This window comes from Aphelocoma coerulescens, unplaced genomic scaffold (assembly GCF_041296385.1).
Source record: "Aphelocoma coerulescens isolate FSJ_1873_10779 unplaced genomic scaffold, UR_Acoe_1.0 HiC_scaffold_77, whole genome shotgun sequence".
NCBI lineage: Eukaryota > Metazoa > Chordata > Aves > Passeriformes > Corvidae > Aphelocoma > Aphelocoma coerulescens.
The window spans coordinates 1523256-1545006 of NW_027184063.1; the positions used below are offsets into that span (position 1 = coordinate 1523256).

At 54.9% G+C, this 21751-nt stretch overlaps 1 protein-coding gene and 1 pseudogene across 1 annotated transcript; both read left to right on the plus strand.

The window, feature by feature from the left end:
- The window catches only part of LOC138102480 (zinc finger protein 850-like), a 289839-nt pseudogene that overhangs the window by 102057 nt on the left and 166031 nt on the right, over window positions 1-21751 (plus strand).
- LOC138102514 (olfactory receptor 14C36-like) lies at window positions 2626-5701 on the plus strand. Its single transcript, XM_069000214.1, has 2 exons — window positions 2626-2677; window positions 4702-5701. Exons 1-2 carry the CDS (start codon window positions 2667-2669, stop codon window positions 5636-5638), a joined length of 948 nt encoding a protein of 315 aa, XP_068856315.1. The 5' UTR covers window positions 2626-2666; the 3' UTR covers window positions 5639-5701.

Below are 21751 nucleotides of genomic sequence, written 5' to 3' on the forward strand. Positions count from 1 at the left end.
GCAAAGAAAGGCAGAAGAGGAAGGAGAACACAAATACAATCAGCTGAGAAGGTGGCACTCTGGAAACCAGACCAGAACTGACTGAAAATGAATGTGACAGAAAGAAAGAATTTGGAATTGTGATTTCCTATCAAAATACAATTTCCTGCCTTTCTCACAAACCTCCTCCTGCTGTCATTCAGCAGGGCTTTCACCAAGTGCTCTGCTGGGAGTGGATGTTCCAGGCTGCAGACACAAGGAAACCCGGAATGGGCTTCTTCCTGCTCCTGGGGAGTTTGACATCCTCAGCCGAGGAGATGAGGAGGCAGCAGAAGAAAAGGGCAGCTGGGGTTCACCCTTCCACAGGAATAAGAGGGGGAAAGTCTCTCGTCCTCTCTGTCTCTGCTCCCACAGGGATATGAAGGCTGATCCCAGACCCCCAAGGGTCACATTCAGGGCTGCCTTCCTGGAATGCTCGTGTGGATTGGAGGGGCAGCGTGGCAGCACCCGGATCTTGGACCACCCAGCTGCCCCCCCAAGTTTAGTTTCTCTGTCCCTCTCCTACCTGGGGAGTCCCGGGGCGGTCTCCAAGCCTCTCTTGTCTGGGAATGATTCGGGGGTGGGGATGGTCTCTGTCCCTCTCACCCCACTCAGTGCCTGGTGAGGGTCTCTGTCCTTCTCCCCTTGGGATCCTCGGGAGGTGCTTGTGTGGGTTTGGGGGTGTCTGTGTCGCTCTCACCCCAATGGTGCTTGGGCTGGGTCACCCCAGGGGTGAGAGGGACAGAGACTCCCCCGGCCTCCCCAGGTATGAGAAGGTTGGAGAGCCCCTGAGCGCACTCAGCAGTGTGAGGGACACAGAGCCCTTGGTCCCCAGTCCCGCACAAGCATTCCCTGGGGCAAGAGGGATGGAGATGCCTGAGCATCCCCAAGGGTGAAAGGGACAGGGACACTGCCTTGGGAATGCCCTGGAGTGAGAGGGACAGGGACAACCCCACCAAGCCCCTCCCCAGCATCCCCCAGGGAGAGAGGCACACAGACCCCTTGAGCATCCCCTGGGTGCCGGACAAAATAAACTTGGCAGAAATCAAACTTAACTCTACCGAAAATGCTTGGAGGAATGTTTGCTCTTCCCACAAGCCACTTGTGATGAAAACGCAAACAAACCCCAACCATGAATGATCCGACAGCCCAAGCAGTTATGGTGGCAATTCAAAGGTCCAGCGGTTCCCGCACAGCTCCAGCTCAGCTGCTGGCAGGTTCCTGTAAAAGAAAAGTGAATGTTCGGCCCAATACAGATGATTTAAAGGAAGGATAAACTCTGTGTAGCTGTCACAGAGGTGACAGGGATGAAGAGAAAAATGATTCTCATATTTGGCAAACGGCCCCAGCCTGTGAAAGAGAAGAGGGGGGAGAGCAAGGGCGTGACAGAGACAGAGACCTCCCCTGGGGAGGGGCGAGTGTGACACTGTCCCCTGTGTGTGTGGCCTTCCCGGGGTGGGGGTTTCACAGCGGAGCCAGTCTGGGTAAGGGGGGTGGTGTTCACTCCCCCTGGGCTGGGGTTACCCCACACCCCCAAACTCTCCTCCCGCCCCCTTGGTTGGGGGATGGGGGTGCAAACCTGGCCTCAGCAAATGGGTCTGGGGGCTGGGGCCTCCCCCAGCCAGGGCTGATTTTCAGGACAGCTCTGGCCTTGGCTTTCTGGTGGATTCATTCTCCTCCCTCAGCCTTGTTTCCTCCTCCCTAGACCTGAGATCCCTGGCTAAGAGTCCCCCTTTCCCTGATCTCAAGGTTCCTTAGCTAAACTTGCAGCTCAAAGTTCCCCTCAGGAGGCACATTCAGGGACAGGGGGTGCTTGGGTGGTGGCAGCTCCTTTATACAGTTCTGCCATAATGGGCAAAAAGCCCTTCATGACAAAGTCTCAGCTGAGAACCACAACATTTCAGTCTCTCAGCAGCCCCCAGAGCATTCCCGGTGTTGCCAGATGTAAAATCCTCTGTGCCAGGTGGGCTCCCACAAGGCTCATTCCTCAAACCTGTCTTGGGGCTGAGTCAGGGATGCAGTATCCCATGATGGTTTGTGCTTAGCGAGTGGGAACCTTCTGTTCCCGTGGTGTTTTGTTCTGTTGTGCTCTCTGTATTTTATAGTAAAGACCTGTTCCTCCTTTTCCTGCATTTTTGCTTGGGAGCCCTGTAATTTTGGAATTGGATCCAAGGGGATCATCGGGGCACTGCTGGGCCCCATGGAAGCAAGGGGCCAGTGTGATTCTGAGAGGCCCCATGGATCCAAGGAGACCATTGTGCTCCTGCAGGTCCTCATGGAATCGCAGAGTCCATTGTGACACTGCTGGGCCCCGTGGAGCCAAGGACACTTTTGTGACACTGAGGGACCCCGTGGAAGCAAGGGAACCTGGAACAGCTCTGGCTGGCTTGGCCTCCTGGTGGCCACCTGACAGCTCCAGCTGATCTTGGAATGTTGAGAGTCGCTTCTCATCTGCCCCTGGAGCTCTGGGGCTCTTTGTTTTCCTTCCTATGGAACAGATCCGTCCTTCTCCTCCAGCGGCCCATGGCCAAAACTGAGATTCCTCTTCCAAATTGCTGTGTATCCAAGGACTGTTCCCAGATGAAACCTGCCAGGACAATCAGCTCTACCGGGCTTGGCCTCCCAGGGACACCCTCTCCTCTGCCTTCATGACACTGAAGTAAGTCTGTTTGGCGTCAGGCTGTTCCACAGGCAATCCCGCTTCCTTCAGGACTGCTGTTGCCCCTGTGCCCACTGCCCCCCAAAAGAACAGGCTGCCCTGTGGGGGAACAAATGCTGCTTCTCCTGGGGAAAGCCTCAGCGAGGGCTCAGTTTGACATTGGTCATTGCGGTGACTGCAGGAAAGGGGCACCCCACCATGGGGTATTTCTTGGTCAGCTCCAGACATAAAGAGTGGGAAACTGTCTGAGACTCGGGTTGTGGCCTCGAAGGCACTACTGTGGTTTGCAGGGATCTGCAGGGCAGCACAGCCCTGGCAGTGCCCGGGAGTGGTCCCTTTGGAGGTGGTGTTGGATCTGATGGGGACAAGGAGGACTCTGTGGGGCTGGGGGTGGCCTTGAGACTCTCCATGGCACTGAGGGGGAGCTCCATAGATGTGAGTTGGTGTCTGGGGCTGAGGGGCCATAGGGGGTTGGAAGAGCTGTACCTGGCCAAGGGAATGTGTGTGAGGACAGCAGTGACCTCTTGGCCGGGGCTGCAGCCAGGGGTGGCCAGGGCTGTCCTGCAGAGCAGGGTCCTGCAGCCCAGGGCGCTGTGCTGGGACAGGGACTCTGCTACCTGCCAGGGGCAGCTCTCAGCCGGCCCGGGGAGCTGCTGCCAGCGCTGGGCGAAGAGCTGCGGGGGGAAGGACTGACCCTGAGCAGGGCAGGTGCTGCTGCTGAGAGCTGCTGGCTGGGGCAGGGCTGCTCCCAGCTCCAGACCAGCATGGACACAGCTCTGGAGGCACTTCCCAAAAGAAGGTAAGCCAGGGAATGCTGTCAAGATCAGGAGCGCTCCTGAGCGTGTTTGGATTTCCTGCTTGGAGCAGGCTGGGAAGGTTGCGGGATGAGAGAAGCAGAACAGGAGTTGGAATCCCAGAATGACAGAACATTCTGAGTCTCTGCTATTGTCCTTGTTATAGTTATTATTATTACTCCTCTGACATTGTCACTGCTATCTGGTGCTCTCAGGGGGGCTCTGGGATCTTCAGCAGCGGAGTCAGGCTCTGCCCTTGGGATTCCTGCCAGTCAGGGCTGTCCATGGGAATGGGGTGTCCAAGCTTCCCTGTGCCCTGTGGGGCTGTGGGCAAAGCAGTCCATGGGAAAGGGGAATGAGCTGAGCCTCCCTCCCTGAGATACCATCGTGGGTACACCCATGGCTCTCCTCACTGTGTCCTTCCAAGCTCTGAGCTGCCCTCCTGGGTGCAAATCTGTGCCAGAGCCTCTCGGCGTGCCCTGAATGTCCCCCGGGGAAGTGCAGAGATGCCACAGCTGAGGAAATGCTGCTGGGTTTGCCAAGGGCAGCGTGAGTGTCCCTGGCAGAAGGGGGTGCTGAGACCTTGCTCAGAGACCTTTTCTCTAAAGTGAGACATTCAGGGATCCCTGTGCTCTGGGCAGGGTCTGGTTTATGCCAGGGTGAGCCGGGAGTGTGATTGTGCTCTGACTGCAGCCAAAGGGGCAAGCCTAGGGCAGTTGGGAACAAGCCCATGCAGCCCCTCAGCTTGCCCTGAGCCACAGGGAATCCTTTGCCTCTCACCTCTCTCAGTGGCAAAGGTGGAGTGCAGCAGAAATGCTGGGGATTTCTGACCTCAGAGAAGCAGGAATGATGTGTGGGTAGGAAAACCTTTCCTAAAACTCGCTCCTGCCATCCCTGTCCTGTGGAACTGAGAGTAAAACTGCTACCAAGCCTTTCTAGGAGGGAGTCCACTGACAAATCCTGACTCTCCAGCCTTGTCCCTCTGCCACACGGCCACAAACCCAGGGCAGTGGGGCAGGGATGGCTCCTCGACAGCCCCCAGGCACAGGCCTGGCTGCTCCTGGCACACTCAGACAGCACAAGTGGAGCTCAGGCAGGCAACTGGGTGAAGGTTTTCCCAGAGCAGGAACAAAGGTGGGGCAGTCCCAGTGGCACAGTCTGCAGGGAATGGCGCAGGTTTGGCTCCAAGCAGCCTGTCCTGACTTGTCACTGTCCTTTCTCCATGAACAGGTGCCCATGGCCAGACACAGCAATGTCCAACAGCAGCTCCATCAGCCACTTCCTCCTGCTGCCATTGGCAGACACATGGCAGCTGCAGCTCCTGCACTTCTGCCTCTTCCTGGGCATCTCCCTGGCTGCCCTCCTGGCCAACGGCCTCATCATCAGCGCCGGAGCCTGCGGCCAGCACCTGCACAGCCCCATGTTCTTCTTCCTGCTCAGCCTGGCCCTCACCGACCTGGGCTCCATCTGCACCACTGTCCCCAAAGCCATGCACAATTCCCTCTGGGGCACCAGCCACATCTCCTACACAGGATGTGCTGCTCAGGTGTTTCTGATTGTCTTCTTTCTTGGAACACAGGATTTCCTCCTCACCCTCATGTGCTACGACCGCTATGTGTCCATCTGTAAAGCCCTGGGCAGCAGGCCTTGTGCCCACATGGCAGCAGCGTCCTGGGCCAGTGGCTTTCTCACTGCTCTGCTGCACACGGCCAATACATTTTCTCTGCCCCTGTGCCAGGACAACGCCCTGGGCCAGTTCTTCTGTGAAATCCCACACATCCTCAGGCTCTCCTGCTCCGACACATACCTGAGGGAATTTGGGCTTCTTGCTTTTAGTACTTTTCCTTTTTTGGGTTGTTTTGTGTTCATGCTTTTCTCCTATGTGCAGATCTTCAGGGCCATGCTGAGGATCCCCTCTGAGCAGGGCCGGCACAAAGCCTTTTGCACGTGCCTCCCTCACCTGGCCGTGGTCTCTCTGTTTCTCAGCACTGGCACATTTGCTCACCTGAAGCCCCCCTCCATCTCGTCCCCATCCCTGGATGTGGTGGTGTCAGTTCTGTACTCGGTGGTGCCTCCAGCCCTGAACCCCCTCATCTACAGCCTGAGGAACCAGGAGCTCAAGGATGCCCTGAGGAAAATGATGACTGTCTCTTTTCAGAAGCAATAAACTCTACTTTTCTGCTCCAGAACATTCAGAATGCAACTCTTTACAATCTCCGCTTTTTTTTCCTATTTGTCCATTTTTTCATTGGTGCCTTCTTTTCTTCTTTTTCTAGTGTTATGCTGTTTTTTATAAAATCCTGTAGTACTGCTCTTAGCATTTCTAGATGAACGTCTGCCTTTCTTTGGAAACACAAAGACTTTCAGGAGGCTTCTTCCCAGTGCATTTGAATCAAAAGGAGTGTCTGCCCTGACTTGTGTGTCCAAGGTTTGTTCCTCAGCCCTTCTCTGGCTCTGCAGGGGCAGTGCCTGTGGGCACAGCTGGAGGGAAGAGACTCCCAGCACAGCAGCACAGCCAGGGACAATGGCCCAGCCTCTTCCCACCTCTGCTCTTCCCAGCCCATGGAACCCAGAGTCAATTGTGACAAAGTGGGGCCTCTTCAGACAGAGATGGTGTGCAAACAGTGCCACCACTCAGGGAACCCAGTGTCCATTGTGACACAGTGGGACCTCATGGAAGCTAGAACATCTTTATGATGCAATGGAATCTCATGGAATCAAGGGCAGTTGTTATAGAGAGGGGCCTCATGGAACACAATGGCCACAAAAACATTGCCAGGCCCAGTAGAAAGAAGGCGCCTGGGGAGGGCACTTGGAAACTGTCTCTTGTAGCAGACTCTGGGTCTGCTGCATCACTTTGCATCACGTGCAGTCCTGTGGAGCAAGGCCTCAGGAATAAATTTTGGGAGCACTTTGGGAGGTCTTTGATGGATTATGACACCCCCTCAGCTGCCTCTCATGTGAATATCCCGTGGATATGGCCTTTCCAGTGTTGGAGGTTTCCCAGCTGGGCCAGTTTGTGTAAGGGAGGATGGGTGTTCAGTGCCTCTGACCAGAGGTGGCACCACAGACCTGAAACCTCCTTGTCCCCCCTCAGTGGCAGGGGAGTCTGTGTAAACCTGTGTAGGCCCTCTGTGGACTGTGGTCTCCTCCACCCCAAACCCAGCCAGCCATGATTTTGTGCTCTTTGGTTTTCTTGTGGATGTGTTCTTTTCCCTCAGCCTTGATTACTTCTGCCTAGAATCTGAGATGATTGCACAGTAGTGTCCCCTTTCTCTTAGCTCTGTGACTGAACTCCCAGTCCAAAGTGCCAGTCAGGCATCTTCAAGGAGGGCTGGGCTTCTGTGGCTGTAGCTTCTTGATACAGTTTTTGCTAGAATGGGCAAAACTCCTTCATAACAATGTTTAAGGTATGAACCATTTCAGTCCCTGACAGCTTTATGCCTTGGCTCCATGAGGTTCCATAACCTCACTATGGACTCAGTCTCAAGCTGCATTAGGCCCTGCTCTGTCCCACTGGATGCTTAATTCCATGAGGTTCCATTTGGTGGCTGTGGTCTCCTGGTTCCATGAGGCTCCAATGTGACATGTTGGAGCCTTGTTCCAGGAGATTCCATAGAGTCACAATGGACTCCTGTGTTCACATAGGCCCCACGGTGTCACCTCAGAGCCTTGGTTCCATGAGTGGCAGAACCCACATTTTGGCATTCTTGCAGTTTGTCCAGGAACTGTACAAACGACTCTGCCAGACCCTGTAGGATCTTAGCAAAAGACACGTTAGCATCAATACCCGTCCCCGGGAGTTGCCGCAGGGCTTGCCGGGCTAGGCGGGTGATGATATCATAGACGTCACACAGATAGCCTGTCTGCGCTGTAGGGACTGCGTACGGACCCTCTCCGGTCAGCTGTGCGGCAACGATGGGTGGATTTCTGTCTCGCAGCACTTCCGCCTGGGTAGTACACAGCTCACGGTAGTCGGTGAGCCAGCCTGCAAACTGCGCCAATGTCAAAATCATTCTCATTATGCTTTTGCAGTCATTAGGTACGAGGACGTACACGGTACTTATGGACTCCAGGTAAGTTAGGACATCACAGAAGGATACGCCGCTTTCCTTTACTAGCATCCTCAGTTCTTTGATTATAATCTAGTTCCCTGTAGGCCGGGCGTTGCTTCGGCGCATATATAACCGGACAGGCAGTAACGACCGCCAGGTCGTTCTCCTCCATCGCGGCTTCCCTACACTTCCGCCAGTGCTGGGTTACAATGTCATCATTCTGGGCAGGAAGGGAGTCCGATGCTTGCTTGCGGTCTGGGACTTCCGTGCCAAGGGGGCCAACTGTGTAGGGATTTTTTTTATCATGTAAATCAATCCCGTAGGGGATGGGAGAATCTCGGGGTAGCCGGATGCATTGGATACAGGTTCTGGTGGCACTGAGGGCTCAGGGGAATCAGCTTCTGAAGCCGCGTAATGGCCAACATCCATTCGACTTCACTTAAAGACCGCCATGATCGTTCCCCATGTAGCGAGGTGCCTGCAAGCTTTGGCATCGCTGTCCCTGGCGATATCAAAAAGTCTCTGCCCTACCACTTGCCAGGCTTCTGATTGAAGGGGCCCACTGAAGGGAAAATCTCTAACCTGATCGGACAACCAGTCCAGCAGGGTGCTTAATTTCACATCAGCAATATCAGTAGTTTGCCGATGTAAGAGCCGCCATACAGGTCCAATCTCCTTCTTTTTTCCAGGGATATTCACTCAACCGACTCTCTTCTCACTCGCAGCTGCCTCTCACCCTTCACCCAACTTCCAACCGCCCAGCCCGCAGCGGGGCCTTTCCCACAGGGCCTTCTGCTGAGCATAAGCTTCAATCACTTTAACAAATGTAATCCCATATTCCACAACTGTGGTCTCTTGGGTTCCATGAGGCTCCGTTGAGTCACAGTAGAGCCCTGGTTCCATTGGGTTCCAGAACTCCACTGTGGTCTCTTTTATTCCAACAGGCCTCACTGTGTCAAATCAGAGCCTTGCTTCCATGAGGTTCCAAGACCTCACTGTGGTCTCCTGAGCTGTGTTATGCCCTGCTGAAACATATTGGAGGCTTGGTTCCATGGGATTCCACAGCCTCAGAATGGTCTCCTGTGTTCGTGAGGCCCTGGTTCGTTGCTATATAGCCTTGGTTCCAGGACTTTCCATAACCTCACTATGGACTATTGGGTTCCATGAGGACCCGCTGTGTCCCACCACAGCCTTGGTTCCGTGAGGTTCTATACAGTGGTTATGGTATCCTGGGTTCCGTGAGGCCACACTGTGTCATTTTAAGGCTTTTTTCCATGAGGTTCCAGAACCTCACTGTGGTCTCCTGAGCTGCATTAGGCCCTGGTGTGTCATAGTGGAGCCATGGTTGCATGAGGTTCCATAACCTTTCTCTGGTCCCTTGGGTTCCATGAGGCTCCTCTGTGTCACACTGGACCCTTGGATCAATGGGGCTCCATACCCTCACTATGGTCTCCTGTGTTCCATCAGGCCCCACTAGGAGACATTCTGAGTCACCCTGTCCCCCACAGGTGCCCCCACAGGCTCAGGTGGGGGAAGGGAAGGGCACCATGAGCATGGTGCGACAGCCAGGGTAATCCCAGAGGCCCATGCAGCCAGGTACCCATCTGTCCACAAACCCTCCTGTGCCCCCCACTCCACAACCCACGTGGGCTATTCCAAGGTACCCCCCACTCTGACATCCCTTCCACCCTGTCCAGATGTCCCTGACACCTGCAGCCATGTGTGGGAGGGAGCAGAGGCACATGGAGCTGGGAACATGGCCATCGTGGCACAGCGACCTCATCCACCCCGTTCCCCACCTCTGTGTGTCCTCTGAGCCCCTGGGGATCTCCAGTCCATGGACCTCCTCAGCCTCCTGGGGTCCACAACCATCCCTAGAGGTCCCTGTCCCCCTGGAGGTCCCCAGCCCCTGTAGGTCCCCACCCATACCAGCACCAGCCATGTGGGTTCCATTGCACGCGCTCCAGGGTGACATCTCCTGCCACCCTGAGAGCCCTGCCCGAGGACAGGATGTTTCCACTTTCCACGGCGATTTCTGTTGGTTCACCGTGATTTGCAGGGACATGGGGATGGCAGGGACAGAGGGGACAGCAGGGACATCAGGGACAGTGGGGACACCGATGCCCCCAGAAGCACAGCTGTGCCTGCCATGGGGAGCTGAGCTGCCACTGCTGGGGGTCTCACCTTGTACTGGCCCTCGTGGGGCTCGATCAAAATGTGCAACTCTCTCTCCTTCCATCTGAAGTGACAGTCCCCAGTCTTCTCCTCTTGTCCCCAGGGTCATGCAAGTGGCATCCAGCCCCTCGGTGACACGAAATGACAGCTGGAGGAGTTGTTGTGACACACGGCAGAGCAGAGACACCCAGAACCTGCAGCAACAGCACCCATGGGTGGGGGGTTCCAGCACCCCCACAGGCCACGGAGGGGCCCCCAATGCACCCCCACACCACAGGGGTCGGGGAACCTCGGACACAACCCCCCAGCCTGGGCACAGCCCAGCCCAGCCCCTCTCCTCCCACCCACTGAGTCCTGTCCCCGCCTGGGACCCTCACAGTGCCCAGTTTTAGGACACCCCATGGTCTTCCTGCCCCTGTCCCCAATGAATCTTTGCCCATTCCCCAGAGCCCCTGAGCAGCTTTGGGGTGATGGCTGGGGACAGAGACAGAGTGGAAACGGTGGCCGAGAGGTCACGGCAGCCCCCCACACACATTCCCTTGGCCAGGTACAGCTCTCCCAACCCCCTATGGCCCCTCAGCTCCAGACAGCAACCACCATCTATGGAGCTCCTCCTCAGTGCCATGGAGAGTCTCAAGGCCACCCCCAGCCCCACAGGGTACACCCTTGTCCCCATCAGATCCAACACCACCTCCAAAGTGACCGCTCCTGGGCACAGAGAGGGCTGTGCTGCCCTGCAGCTCCCTGCAAACCACAGTGGTGTCTTCGAGGCCACAACCCGAGTCTCAGACAGTTTCCCACTCTTTATGTCTGGAGCTGACCAAGAAATGCCCCATGGTGGGGTGCCCCTTTCCTGCAGTCACCGCAACGGCAAACTGAGCCCTCGCTGAGGCTTTCCCCAGGAGAAGCAGCATTTGTTCCCCCACAGGGCAGCCTGTTCTTTTGGGGGGCAGTGGGCACAGGGGCAACAGCAGCCCCGAAGGAAGCGGGATTGCCTGCGGAACAGCCTGACGCCAAACAGACTTCAGTGTCACAAAGGCAGAGGAGAGGGGGTCCCTGGGAGGCAAAGCCCAGCAGATCTGATTTTCCTGGCAGGTTTCATCTGGGAACAGTCCTTGGATACACAGAAATTTGGAAAAGGAATCTCAATTTTGGCCATGGGCACCTGGAGGAGAAGGACGGATCTGTTCCATAGGAAGGAAAGCACGGAGCCCCAGAGCTCCAGGGGCAGATGAGAAGCGACTCTCAACATTCCAAGATCAGCTGGAGCTGTCAGGTGGCCACCAGGAGGCCAAGCCAGCCAGAGCTGTTCCAGGTTCCCTTGCTTCCACGGGGCACCTCAGTGTCACAAAAATGTCCTTGGCTCCACGAGGCCCAGCAGTGTCACAATGGACCCTGTGATTCCATGAAGACCTACAGGAGCACAATGGTCTCCTTGGATCCATGGGGCCTCTCAGAATCACACTGGCCCCTTGCTTCCATGGGGCCCAGCAGTGCCCCGATGATCCCCTTGGATCCAATTCCAAAATTGTAGGGCTCCTAAGCAAAAATGCAGGAAAGGGAGGAACAGGTCTTTACTATAAAATACAGAGAGAGCACAACAGAACAAACAACACCACGGGAACAGAAGTTTCCCACCTGCCAAGCACAAACCATCATGGGATACTGCATCCCTGACTCAGCCCCAAGACTGTCCTGAAAACCAGCCCTGGCTGGGGGAGGCCCCAGCCCCCAGACCCATTTGCTGAGGCCAGGTTTGCACCCCCATCCCCCAACCAAGGGGGCAGGAGGAGAGTTTGGGGGATGTGAGGTACACCCTGCCCAGGGGGAGTGAACACCACCCCCCTTACCCAGACTGGCTCCGCTGTGAAACCCCCACCCCGGGAAGGCCACACACACAGGGGACAGTGTCACACTCGCCCCTCCCCAGGGGAGGTCTCTGTCCCTGTCACTCCCTTGATCTCCCCCCTTTTCTCTTTCACAGGCTGGGGACGTTTGCCAAATATGAGAATCATTTTTTTCTTTATCCCTGTCACCTCTGTGACAGCTACACAGAGTTTATCCTTCCTTTAAATCATCTGTATTGGGCCGAACTTTCACTTTTCTTTTACAGGAACCTGCCAGCAGCTGAGCTGGAGCTGTGCGGGAACCGCTGGACCTTTGAATTGCCACCATAACTGCTTGTGCTGTTGGTTCATTCATGGTTGGAGTTTGTTTGCGTTTTCATCACAAGTGACTTGTGGGAAGAGCAAACATTCCTCCAAGCATTTTCGGTAAAGTTTGATTTCTACCAAGTTTATTTTGTCCGGTGCCCAGGGGATGCTCAAGGGATCTCTGTGCCACTCTCCCTGGGGGATGCTGGGAAGGGGCTTGGTGGGGTTGTCCCTGTCCCTCTCACTCCAGGGCATTCCCAAGGCAGTGTCCCTGTCCCTTTCAGCCTTGGGGATGCTCGGGCATCTCCATCCCTCTTGCCCCAGGGAATGCTTGTGCGGGACTGGGGACCAAGGGCTCTGTGTCCCTCACACTGCTGAGTGTGCTCAGGTGCTCTCTGACCTTCTCATACCTGGGGAGGCCGGGGGAGTCTCTGTCCTTCTCACCCCTGGGGTGACCCAGCCCAAGCACCATTGGGGTGAGAGCGACACAGACACCCCCAAACCCACACAAGCACCTCCCAAAAATCTCAAGGGGAGAAGGACAGAGACCCCCACCAGGCACTGAGTGGGGTGAGAGGGACAGAGACCATCCCCAGTCCTGAATCATTTCCAGACAAGAGAGGCTTGGAGACTGCCCCGGGACTCCCCAGGTAGGAGAGGGACAGAGAAACTAAATTTGGGGGGCAGCTGGGTGGTCCAAGATCCGGGTGCTGCCACGCTGCTCCTGCATTCCACATGAGCATTCCAGGAAGGCAGCCCTGAATGTGACCCTTGGGGGTCTGGGATCAGCCTTCATATCCCTGGGGGAGCAGAGACAGAGAGGACGAGACACTTTCCCCCTCTTATTCCTGTGGAAGGGTGAACCCCAGCTGCCCTTTTCTTCTGCTGCCTCCTCATCTCCTCGGCTGAGGATGTCAAACTCCCCAGGAGCAGGAAGAAGCCCATTCCGGGTTTCCTTGTGTCTGCAGCCTGGAACATCCACTCCCATCAGAGCACTTTGTGAAAGCCCTGCTGAATGACAGCAGGAGGAGGTTTGTGAGAAAGGCAGGAAATTGTATTTTGATAGGAAATCACAATTCCAAATTCTTTCTTTCTGTCACATTCATTTTCAGTCAGTTCTGGTCTGGTTTCCAGAGTGCCACCTTCTCAGCTGATTGTATTTGTGTTCTCCTTCCTCTTCTGCCTTTCTTTGCCTGCTCTGTTTGTCTCTCAGTGTCTCTCTGGAGCCAGAGCAGCTCCCACCAAAGGCCCTCCCCTGATTTTGTTCCCAATCCACCAGCTAAAACAACCATGGATGAGGTGATGAAGGCTGGCAGTGAAATGTCACTGGAAGATCTTGCAGCACTTGGCTTTTGGCTCCTTCCTGAGAGCTTTGCCTTCAAGGGCAGGAACATTTTCTCCTTGCTGGGAACTGATATTCCAGATGCCTGGAGAGTGTGCTGTGGATGCCAGAGGGGCATTCCCGAGGCTTGCAGGGTGCTGGTCCTGCTGTGCCTCCCACGGGAGCTGTGCAGGGCCAGGAGACAAGGTGCAGCAGCTGGGTGGGTTCCCAGAGCAGACAGCAAAGGCTGCTTTGCTGGACATTTCCCAGCACATTCCCAGCTGGAAGCAGAGGGAGGAAGGAAAGGGAAGCGAGTCCCTGCCAGAAGCCCAGAAGGATTGGGGTGGGAAGGGACCCTGCCCGTGGGTTAGTGGGCTGAAAGCCAAGTGGAGCAAGACCTTACAATGCCATCTCCCTGCCAGCCTGTGCTGCTGACAGGAGCAGGGTGCCACTTTAGCCCTCTGTGGGTGGGACCAAACTGTGCATTCCACTCCCCTTATCTCATTTCTGATGAGCTGTTCATGATGGGTCCTTTGCAGGAGCTGCCCAGTGCACCCCCGACCCCTCAGGCTATGAGGAGCTGGCTGTTAAATGAGATAAGGAAGGAAAGGCAAACCCTGGGAGGCAGGGCAGTGTTTCTTTTTCTGCACACCAATGACTCAGCTGGGATAACTCCCTCCGGGGTAGCAGCAGCACAGTCCCACCCAGCCTGAGGGCTCACCTCTGCTGATGGGCCATCATGGACTGAATGGCCCCAGCACAATGGGCAGCTGCAAGGACTGAGACCATCAAGGCTCCCAAAATATCCCATGACTCCCAGGATGACATCATTCCATTGTGAAACTGCCCACCCTGGGGGAGGGGCTAAGCATTCCCACCTGAACCTGAGCATATAAAATCTGGGTTTGAGGCCTTCTGGCAACACTCAAGAGATCCAGGGCAGGAGCAGAACTCCAACAGGACTGTGGCCACTGCTGTCGACATGACTGCACCCATCACTTGGACAGGACAGTGTGTCTACCACTGCAACCAACAGGTTTTGTTTTCTTTCCTTTTGCTTTGCATGCAGCGGGACCAGGTGGTGCTCAGCACAGGAACTAAGCACCACCGTTCTGCTCTTGTCCCAGGGTGCCTGGTTATACTCAGCCTTTGTGGGTTACAGCTGTATCATGGTATTTCTTGTCATCTCTTTGGTGAATTTTAACTCTCACCTTAATCTCTCTTGGGGCAGATCAGTGGGGTTCATTTCTCATGCCAGTTCAATCCAGCACGGTCTTTGAGAGGATTTTACAGTCATGATATGCCCGGTGACTTCTAAGAAGGACTAAGCCAACCCCTAAGAAGGACTAAACCAACCCCTAAGCCAACACACTCACACCTTGTTTTTCCCTCCAAACCAGGATTTCCCACTCCCAAACCTTGGCCAGATGGAGGCGGAGGCTGTGAGAAAGAGGAAGATGCCCCGGGACACCCAGGCAGGTGAGGAGGAAGTCCCTGCCCCTTTTCCCTCTCTCCTGCTCCATCTCCCAGCCCAGCATCGCCCCCGGCTGCAGGACAACCCCGCTGCCGACGCCGTCCTGCCAGGGACGGACTGGGGGGATCTCCTTCCCCTTCCCTGTGGCACGGAGTCAAATCCCATCCTCTCCTTGTCCTTCCTCCCCCAGATGAGGAGCTGAGGATGGAGCCCAGGGAGGACAAATCCCCACAGCAGAACCTGGTGGAAGAGGCCATTTTGAGCCTCTCCACAGTGGAGGAAAACCACCGGAGATCCCGCAGGAGGAGGGGCTGCAAACGTAGCCCAGGGAGCTGTGAGGAGGAAAGACCCACCCTGTGCCAGGAAGGCGGCCGGAGATCCAGCCAGCATTCAAATGTGGTGGTCCATGAGCAGCGTCACGCTAGGGAGAAACGCTACAAATGCTTGGAATGTTCGAAGAGCTTCAGCCAGAGCTCCGACTTGATCCACCACCAGTTGATCCATACTGGGGAACGGCCCTACGTGTGTGGGGAATGTGGGAAGAGCTTCAGACAGAGCTCCAGCCTGATCCAACACCGGTTGATTCATACTGGGGAACGGCTCTATGTGTGTGGGGAATGTGGGAAGAGCTTCAGACAGAGCTCCAGCCTGATTCGCCACCAGAAGATCCACACTGACGAGAGGCCATACGAGTGTGGCGAATGTGGGAAGAGGTTTCAGACCAGCTCCAGAGTTCTCCTGCACCAGCGGATTCACACAGATGAGAGGCCCTTCCGCTGCCCCGACTGCGGGGAGTGCTTCAGGTACAGCTGCAGCCTCAGCAGGCACAAACGAATCCACACTGGGGAGAGGCCCTACGAGTGTCCTGAGTGTGGGAAGAGCTTCAGGCAGAGATGTCACCTTATCTACCACCAGAGGATCCACACTGGGGAGAGGCCCTACGAGTGTCCTGAGTGTGGGAAGAGCTTTATCCAGAGCTCTCACTTGACCAAACACCAACGGAGCCACCAGTAAGGGAAGCCCTGCGGGTGCCCCGAGTGCAGGAAGGGCTTTGTGTACTGCTCCAACTTCATCTCGCAGCAGAGGATCCCTGTGGGGTGATGCTCAGTGACCCTCGTTGGGCAGAGACCTGGTGACCCCTGTTCCAGATGATCCCCATTGTTGGGGAGGATGTTTGCGAGATTTATTTCGCTTCTCATTCTCGTGCTCTGATTTCATTGCTAATAAATGCAATCCCTGTCCCCAGACTGGGTCCGTTTTTCCGTGCTGGTGGTTTGGGTGGGAGCTCTCCTGGTCCTTATCTCAGCTCCTGGGCCTTTCCTCAGCCAACCAAAGAAGTCACTAAACAATTTTGAGCCACTCTGAGCTTTTCTCACTGATGACTGCCCAGGTGCCAGGCAGATCTGCTGCACCCACACCTCCCCACCTGGGGCATCCTCACCCCCAGTGCCCCCCGGGAGCAGAATTAAGGGAGAGAGGGGAGGTTTCAGCACTTGCTCAGAGCTGGGGATGGGGCAGCTGGGGCCATACTGGTGGCACTGGTGGTGCTGGGAGCCCCCTGGCCACAGGCATGGAGCTCTCAGGTGAGCTGAGAGGGTGGGAAGAGGAGGCCAGGTATGGTGGGAAAGGTGGGGAGAGGAGGGAAAATGGGTGTGTGGGACCCATAAAATGAGTTGGAGGGGGAGTGGGACCCCCTAAAGACAGAATGGGAAGGGGGCTGGGGACTGGGGGATGATGGGATAGGCATGGGAAAGCTTAGAAATTGGGGAATGGAAGGGTGGGATCTCAAAACTGGGCAGGAGGGGACCGGGGATTGGGAGGATTGTGTGAAAGGGTTGGGAAAGGGTTAAAAGGGGGGACTGGGACCCCCAAACTGATGGGGGCTGGGGCTGGCAGCTGGGGATTGATGGGAAAGGAGGGGAGAAAACAGAAAAAGGGTGGAAATGAGGGTGGGACTGTGGGAAGGAAGGTCCCATGGCAGCCATGGAGCAAGGGGTTGTGGAGTGGGGATCTGGGGTGGCCCCCTGAGCTCTTGGCTTGCTGTGGGGTTCTGGGGGCTGCTGGGGGGGCATCCCCTCACCTCTGTCCTGTATAGACAGGGCTCTTCCAGCACATGGTAAAGTCTGAGTGTCACGTCATTAATGGTACCAAACAGGTGAGGTTCATGGTGAGGTTCAGCTCCAGCCTGGAGCAGCTCCTGCACTTGGACAGCAACATGAGGCACATCATGGGGGACACGCTGTATGGGGAGAAACAGGCCCGCTACTGGAACACTGTCCTGGGGTGATGTTATGAGGCTGCTTTATTCCTTAACCCTCCGCTCAATGCCCAAGGATGCTGTGTCTTTAGGATGGACCTGGGGGTGGGGCCAGAGCCACGGGACGTGGGTGAGGGTCAGTTCAATGGCTCCGGGGCTCTGAGGTCTCGGCAGGGCCTTGGAGGGAGTGAGCTGGGAGTGTTGTGCGACTCCTTGGGTTTTTTGGTGTTCTGGCTCGCTGGGAGAAGGTTCTGTTGGGTTTTCTTGTTCTTTTTCCCTTCCCTCCCCCTTGCCTCACTGATTCCCTTCCCTCCAGTCCAGGGAGCCTGCTGGTTGGCCCCAGTGGGCCTGCGGGGTGGCTCCAGCTGGTCTGAGCCCGTGCGTCTGTTCCCTCTCCAGGAATGTGTTGTATTTCGTGGTTTTTTCCCCTGTTCTACCCTGCTTTGTTTGGTGTTAATAAACAGTTTGGGTTTTTTTGCTCACTTTCAGTTCTTGTAACCCACTTGTCTTACTGGTGGAGGAAATGGGGAGGTCCTCTTCCCTTTGGAGGAGACACTCATTCCAGAGTGTTTCCTCCTGAAGTCTTGTCTCCAAAACCGAGACATAAATTTAGTGCCTGTAGCGGGTTCGGTTTGCCCCCGGGCACAAACACCAATTTAGTGTAGTGGCTTGGTCCAAAATACTCATTACTGTTTATCTTCTGTGAGATAAGAGTTAGGAGAAATGCAAAGCAGGCACCAAACTTGAGAGAATATAAAGAAGTTAATTAACTGACCTAAAAGAGGGAAAAAAAAACTTATACCATACGTTCAGAACTCTCCTCCCCTCCCCACCTTCCTCCCTTCTCCCACTGACAAATGTAAGAAGACAACCCTTAAGATGTTCAGTCTGTTTACCACTCCCATAATAACCTTGTTCAGTCCATTTGAAAGAGAAGTCTCTTCTTGCTCGTGCTAAGAAAACATTATCACAACGAGACAGCCGCCCACTTCCAAATATTGTTCAGTCCATTTAGGAAGAGGTCTCTCTGCTCGCATGTGAGTCCCTTCCCCCAACCTGCAGAGCTTTTCCCACAACTGCTTTCGAGGTTTCAATCTTGAAGTTTTTGGGGTACTCTTTTAAAGTTGAGCCATCCAGAAACAAAAGTTCTCTTCACCCATCTCTGGGAGCATTTCATCTCTAAGAACAGAGGCCCTTCTCCTTCCCTGGGAGCAAAGGGTCTTCCTCATCTTCATCTTTAGGGCTATCTCTGGGAGCATCTCTAGGAATTGAGGTCTTCTCCTTTTCCATTTGGAGCAAAAGTCCTCACCTGGTTCATGTCTCCCTGTCCAAACTTCTCTTGAAATTACAGCTGCTTCAGCATCTGCCTATCTCAGCGCAGCTGCTTTTCCTCAGGAGTTGAACACTCCACCCCCCATATCTTCATGAAATTACAACAGGACACTCAGATATATCATAGCTTCACAACAGACTTTCAGCTTTAAGCATCTCCTCTTTCTCTTCCGCCAGGTTTTCAGCTCTTCACAGCACTAAAAGGGTTAATCTCACCTCGGCCTTGCAGCTGGAATGTGGCTTCTCGCTATTGGTCACCTGACCTCTGCCAGACAGCGGTGCCGCTTTTGCTGAAATCTTGGCCGCAGTGGAGGGGTGGGGGAGGGGAGAGCCGAGCTGCTCTGGCTGCCCACAGCCCTGCTGGGGGGGGGGTCATCCTGGAGCCGTGGCCTGGCCCAGCCTGGCCTGAGAAGGCCTGGGCATGGCCCACTTGCCCCCCACTCAGGCCCTGCAACCACCTGTCCCAGCACCGGAAACGAGAGAGAGCTTGAGGAGGAGTTTGTCTATTCTTAAGTGTGTATCACAGAGGCAGTCACAATTTTAAGTGGCTTAAAGAATTGTCCATATTCAAACTGGCCATCTGATAGGTCCTGTGCAGTCATAGAGGAAGATGTAAGAAGAACTTCACTTCCGAGACCCAGCTTGCTAACCTATGACACTGGGCTAACCAAGAATCCTTCTGCAGTTGGGCTCCTGAAAGTAGAAGAGCATTGAGTGCCAATGGCCACCTCAACAGTGCATCACCGGCAGTACCGAACAAATAGAGATGCCGTAATTCCCAGCCACACGACGATCCTGAACTGGAGAGCCAAGGGGTGGTCAGCACGACCCACTCACCCTTCAACAGCCCCATTTGTTCTGTGTGCAAGTCTGACGGGGAATGGTTATTGACTGTGGACTATCGTGCCTTGAATGAAGTGACTCCACCATTGAGCGCTGCCGTACCGGACATGTTGGAGCTCCAGTATGAGCTGGAGTCCAAAGCAGCGAAGGGGTACACCAATTTTGACACTGCTAATGCATTTGTCTCCATTCCTCCGGCAGTAGAGTGCAGGCCTCAGTTTGCCTTCACTTGGAGGGGTGTGCAGTACACCTGGAACCGACTGCCCCAGGGGTGGAAGCACAATCCCACCATCTGCCATGGACTGATCCAGACTGCACTGAAAAAGATTGAGGCTCCAGAACATCTGCAGTACATCGACGACATCATTGTGCATGGGAACATGGCAACGGAGGTATTTGGGAAAGGAGAGAAAATCATCCAGATTCTCCTGGAAGTCGGCTTTGCCATCAAGAAGAGCAAAGTCAAGGGACCTGCTTAAGAGATCCAGTTCCTGGGCCTGAAATGGCAAGATGGATGGCATCAGATTCCCACTGAGGTCATCAATAAGATCACAGTGATGTCTCCACCAACCAACAAGAAGGAAACACGAGCTTTCCTAGGTGTCATAGGCTTTTGGAGGATGCACCTTCCCGAGTACAGCCAGATCGTGAGCCCTCTCTACCTGGTCACCCATAAGAAGAATGATTTCTACTGGGGCCCTGAACAGTAGCAAGCCTTTGCCCAGATCAAGCAGGAAATCACTTATGCAGTAGCCTTGGGCCCGGTAAGGACAGGACCAGAGGTGAAGAACGTGCTCTACTCTGCAGCCGGGAACAATGGTCTGTCCTGGAGCCTGTGGCAGAAGGTGCTTGGTGAGACTTGGGGTCAACCACTGGGATTCTGGAGCCAAAGCTACAGAGGCTCAGAAGCCCACTGCACTCCAACAGAGAGGGAAATCCTGGCAGCCTATGAAGGAATCCAAGCCGCTGAGGAGGTCATTGGCACCGAAGCACAACTCCTCCTGGCACCCCGACTACCAGTGCTGGGCCAGATGTTCAAAGCAAAGGTTCCCTCTACCCACCACACCACTGATGCTACATGGAACATGTGGATTGCTCTCATCACACAGCGCGCCTGTATTGGAAACCCAAATTGCCCTGGGACCATAAAAATAATCACAAATTGGCCCAAATGTGAAAGCTTTGGTCTCAGTGACGAAGAAGAACAGGAACAAATGACATGCGTGAGGACGCTCCACCATACAACCAACTGCCAGCAGAACAAACACGCTACGCTCTTTCCACTGATGCTTCTTGTCGCATTGTAGGGATGAAACAAAAGTGGAAAGCAGCCATATGGAGTCCCACACAACAGCTTGCAGAGGCCACTGAGGGAGAAGGTGGATCGAGCCAACTTGCCGAACTCAAAGCCATCCAGTTGGCTCTGGACATTGCTGAAAGAGAGAAGTGGCCAGAGCTCTACCTCTACACTGATTCATGGATGGTAGCCAATGCTCTGTGGTGGTGGCTGGAAAGGTGGAAAAAGGCACACTGGCAGCTCAAGGGAAAATCAATCTGCGCTGCTGATGAGTGGAAAGGCATTGCCACTTGGGTAGAGAAGCTACCTGTGAGAATCCGCCATGTAGATGCCCATGTCCCCAAGAGTGGGGCTGATGAGGAACACTGAAACAATGAACAGGTAGATCAGGCTGTGAAAATAGAGGTGTCCAAGATAGATTTGGGTTGTCAGCACAAGGGAGAGTTGTTCCTAGCTTGATGTGCCCATGATGCCTCAGGCCATCAAGGCAGAGATGCCACCTGTAAGTGGGCACAAGGCTGAGGGGTGGATCTAACCATGGACAGTATCTCCCAGGTTATCCATGGCTGTGAGACATGCGCTGCAATCAAGCAGGCCAAGCAGGTGAAGCCTCTGTGGTATGGTGGGCGATGGTCTAAATACAAGTATGGAGAGGCCTGGCAGATTGATTACATCACACTGCCTCAAACCTGCCAAGGCAAGCGCTATGTGCTCACAATGGTGGAAGCCACCACTGGAGGTTGGGGTCCCTCCCCCCTGCCATGGAGCCCTGGGAGAGGGGCCCTGGGGGGGAGACATGGGGTTTCCCTGCCCCTGGTCAGCCTCATTCCCCATTGGTTGGTTTGTGCTTCCCTGTGTGGCCAAGAACCCTTGGGTCCCATGACTGGAGGACTTCCTCAGCAGAGCCCCGGCCATACGGCTGGGGAAATAAACATCTCTGAAACATCTACCATGAATCTCTCCATATATATTTTTTTCCACGGGACTCCTGGTACATATATGCGTGTTACAGTAATCCCCGCTGTAACAACTGGATGGTTGGAAACCTACCCTGCGCCTCACGCTACTGCCCGGAACACCATCCTGGGCCTGGAAAAGCAAGTCCTTTGGAGGCATGGTACCCCTGAGAGAATTGAGTCTGACAATGGGACTCATTTCAAGAACAGCCTTATCAACACCTGGGCTAGAGAACATGGCATTGAGTGGGTGTACCACATCCCTTACCATGCACCAGCAGCTGGGGAAATGGAACAGTGCAATGGCCTGCTCAAAACCACCTTGAGGGCACTGGGTGGGGGAACTTTCAAAAACTGGGAGGTGCATTTAGCTAAGGCCTCATGGTTGGTGAACACCTGAGGCTCCACCAACCGAGC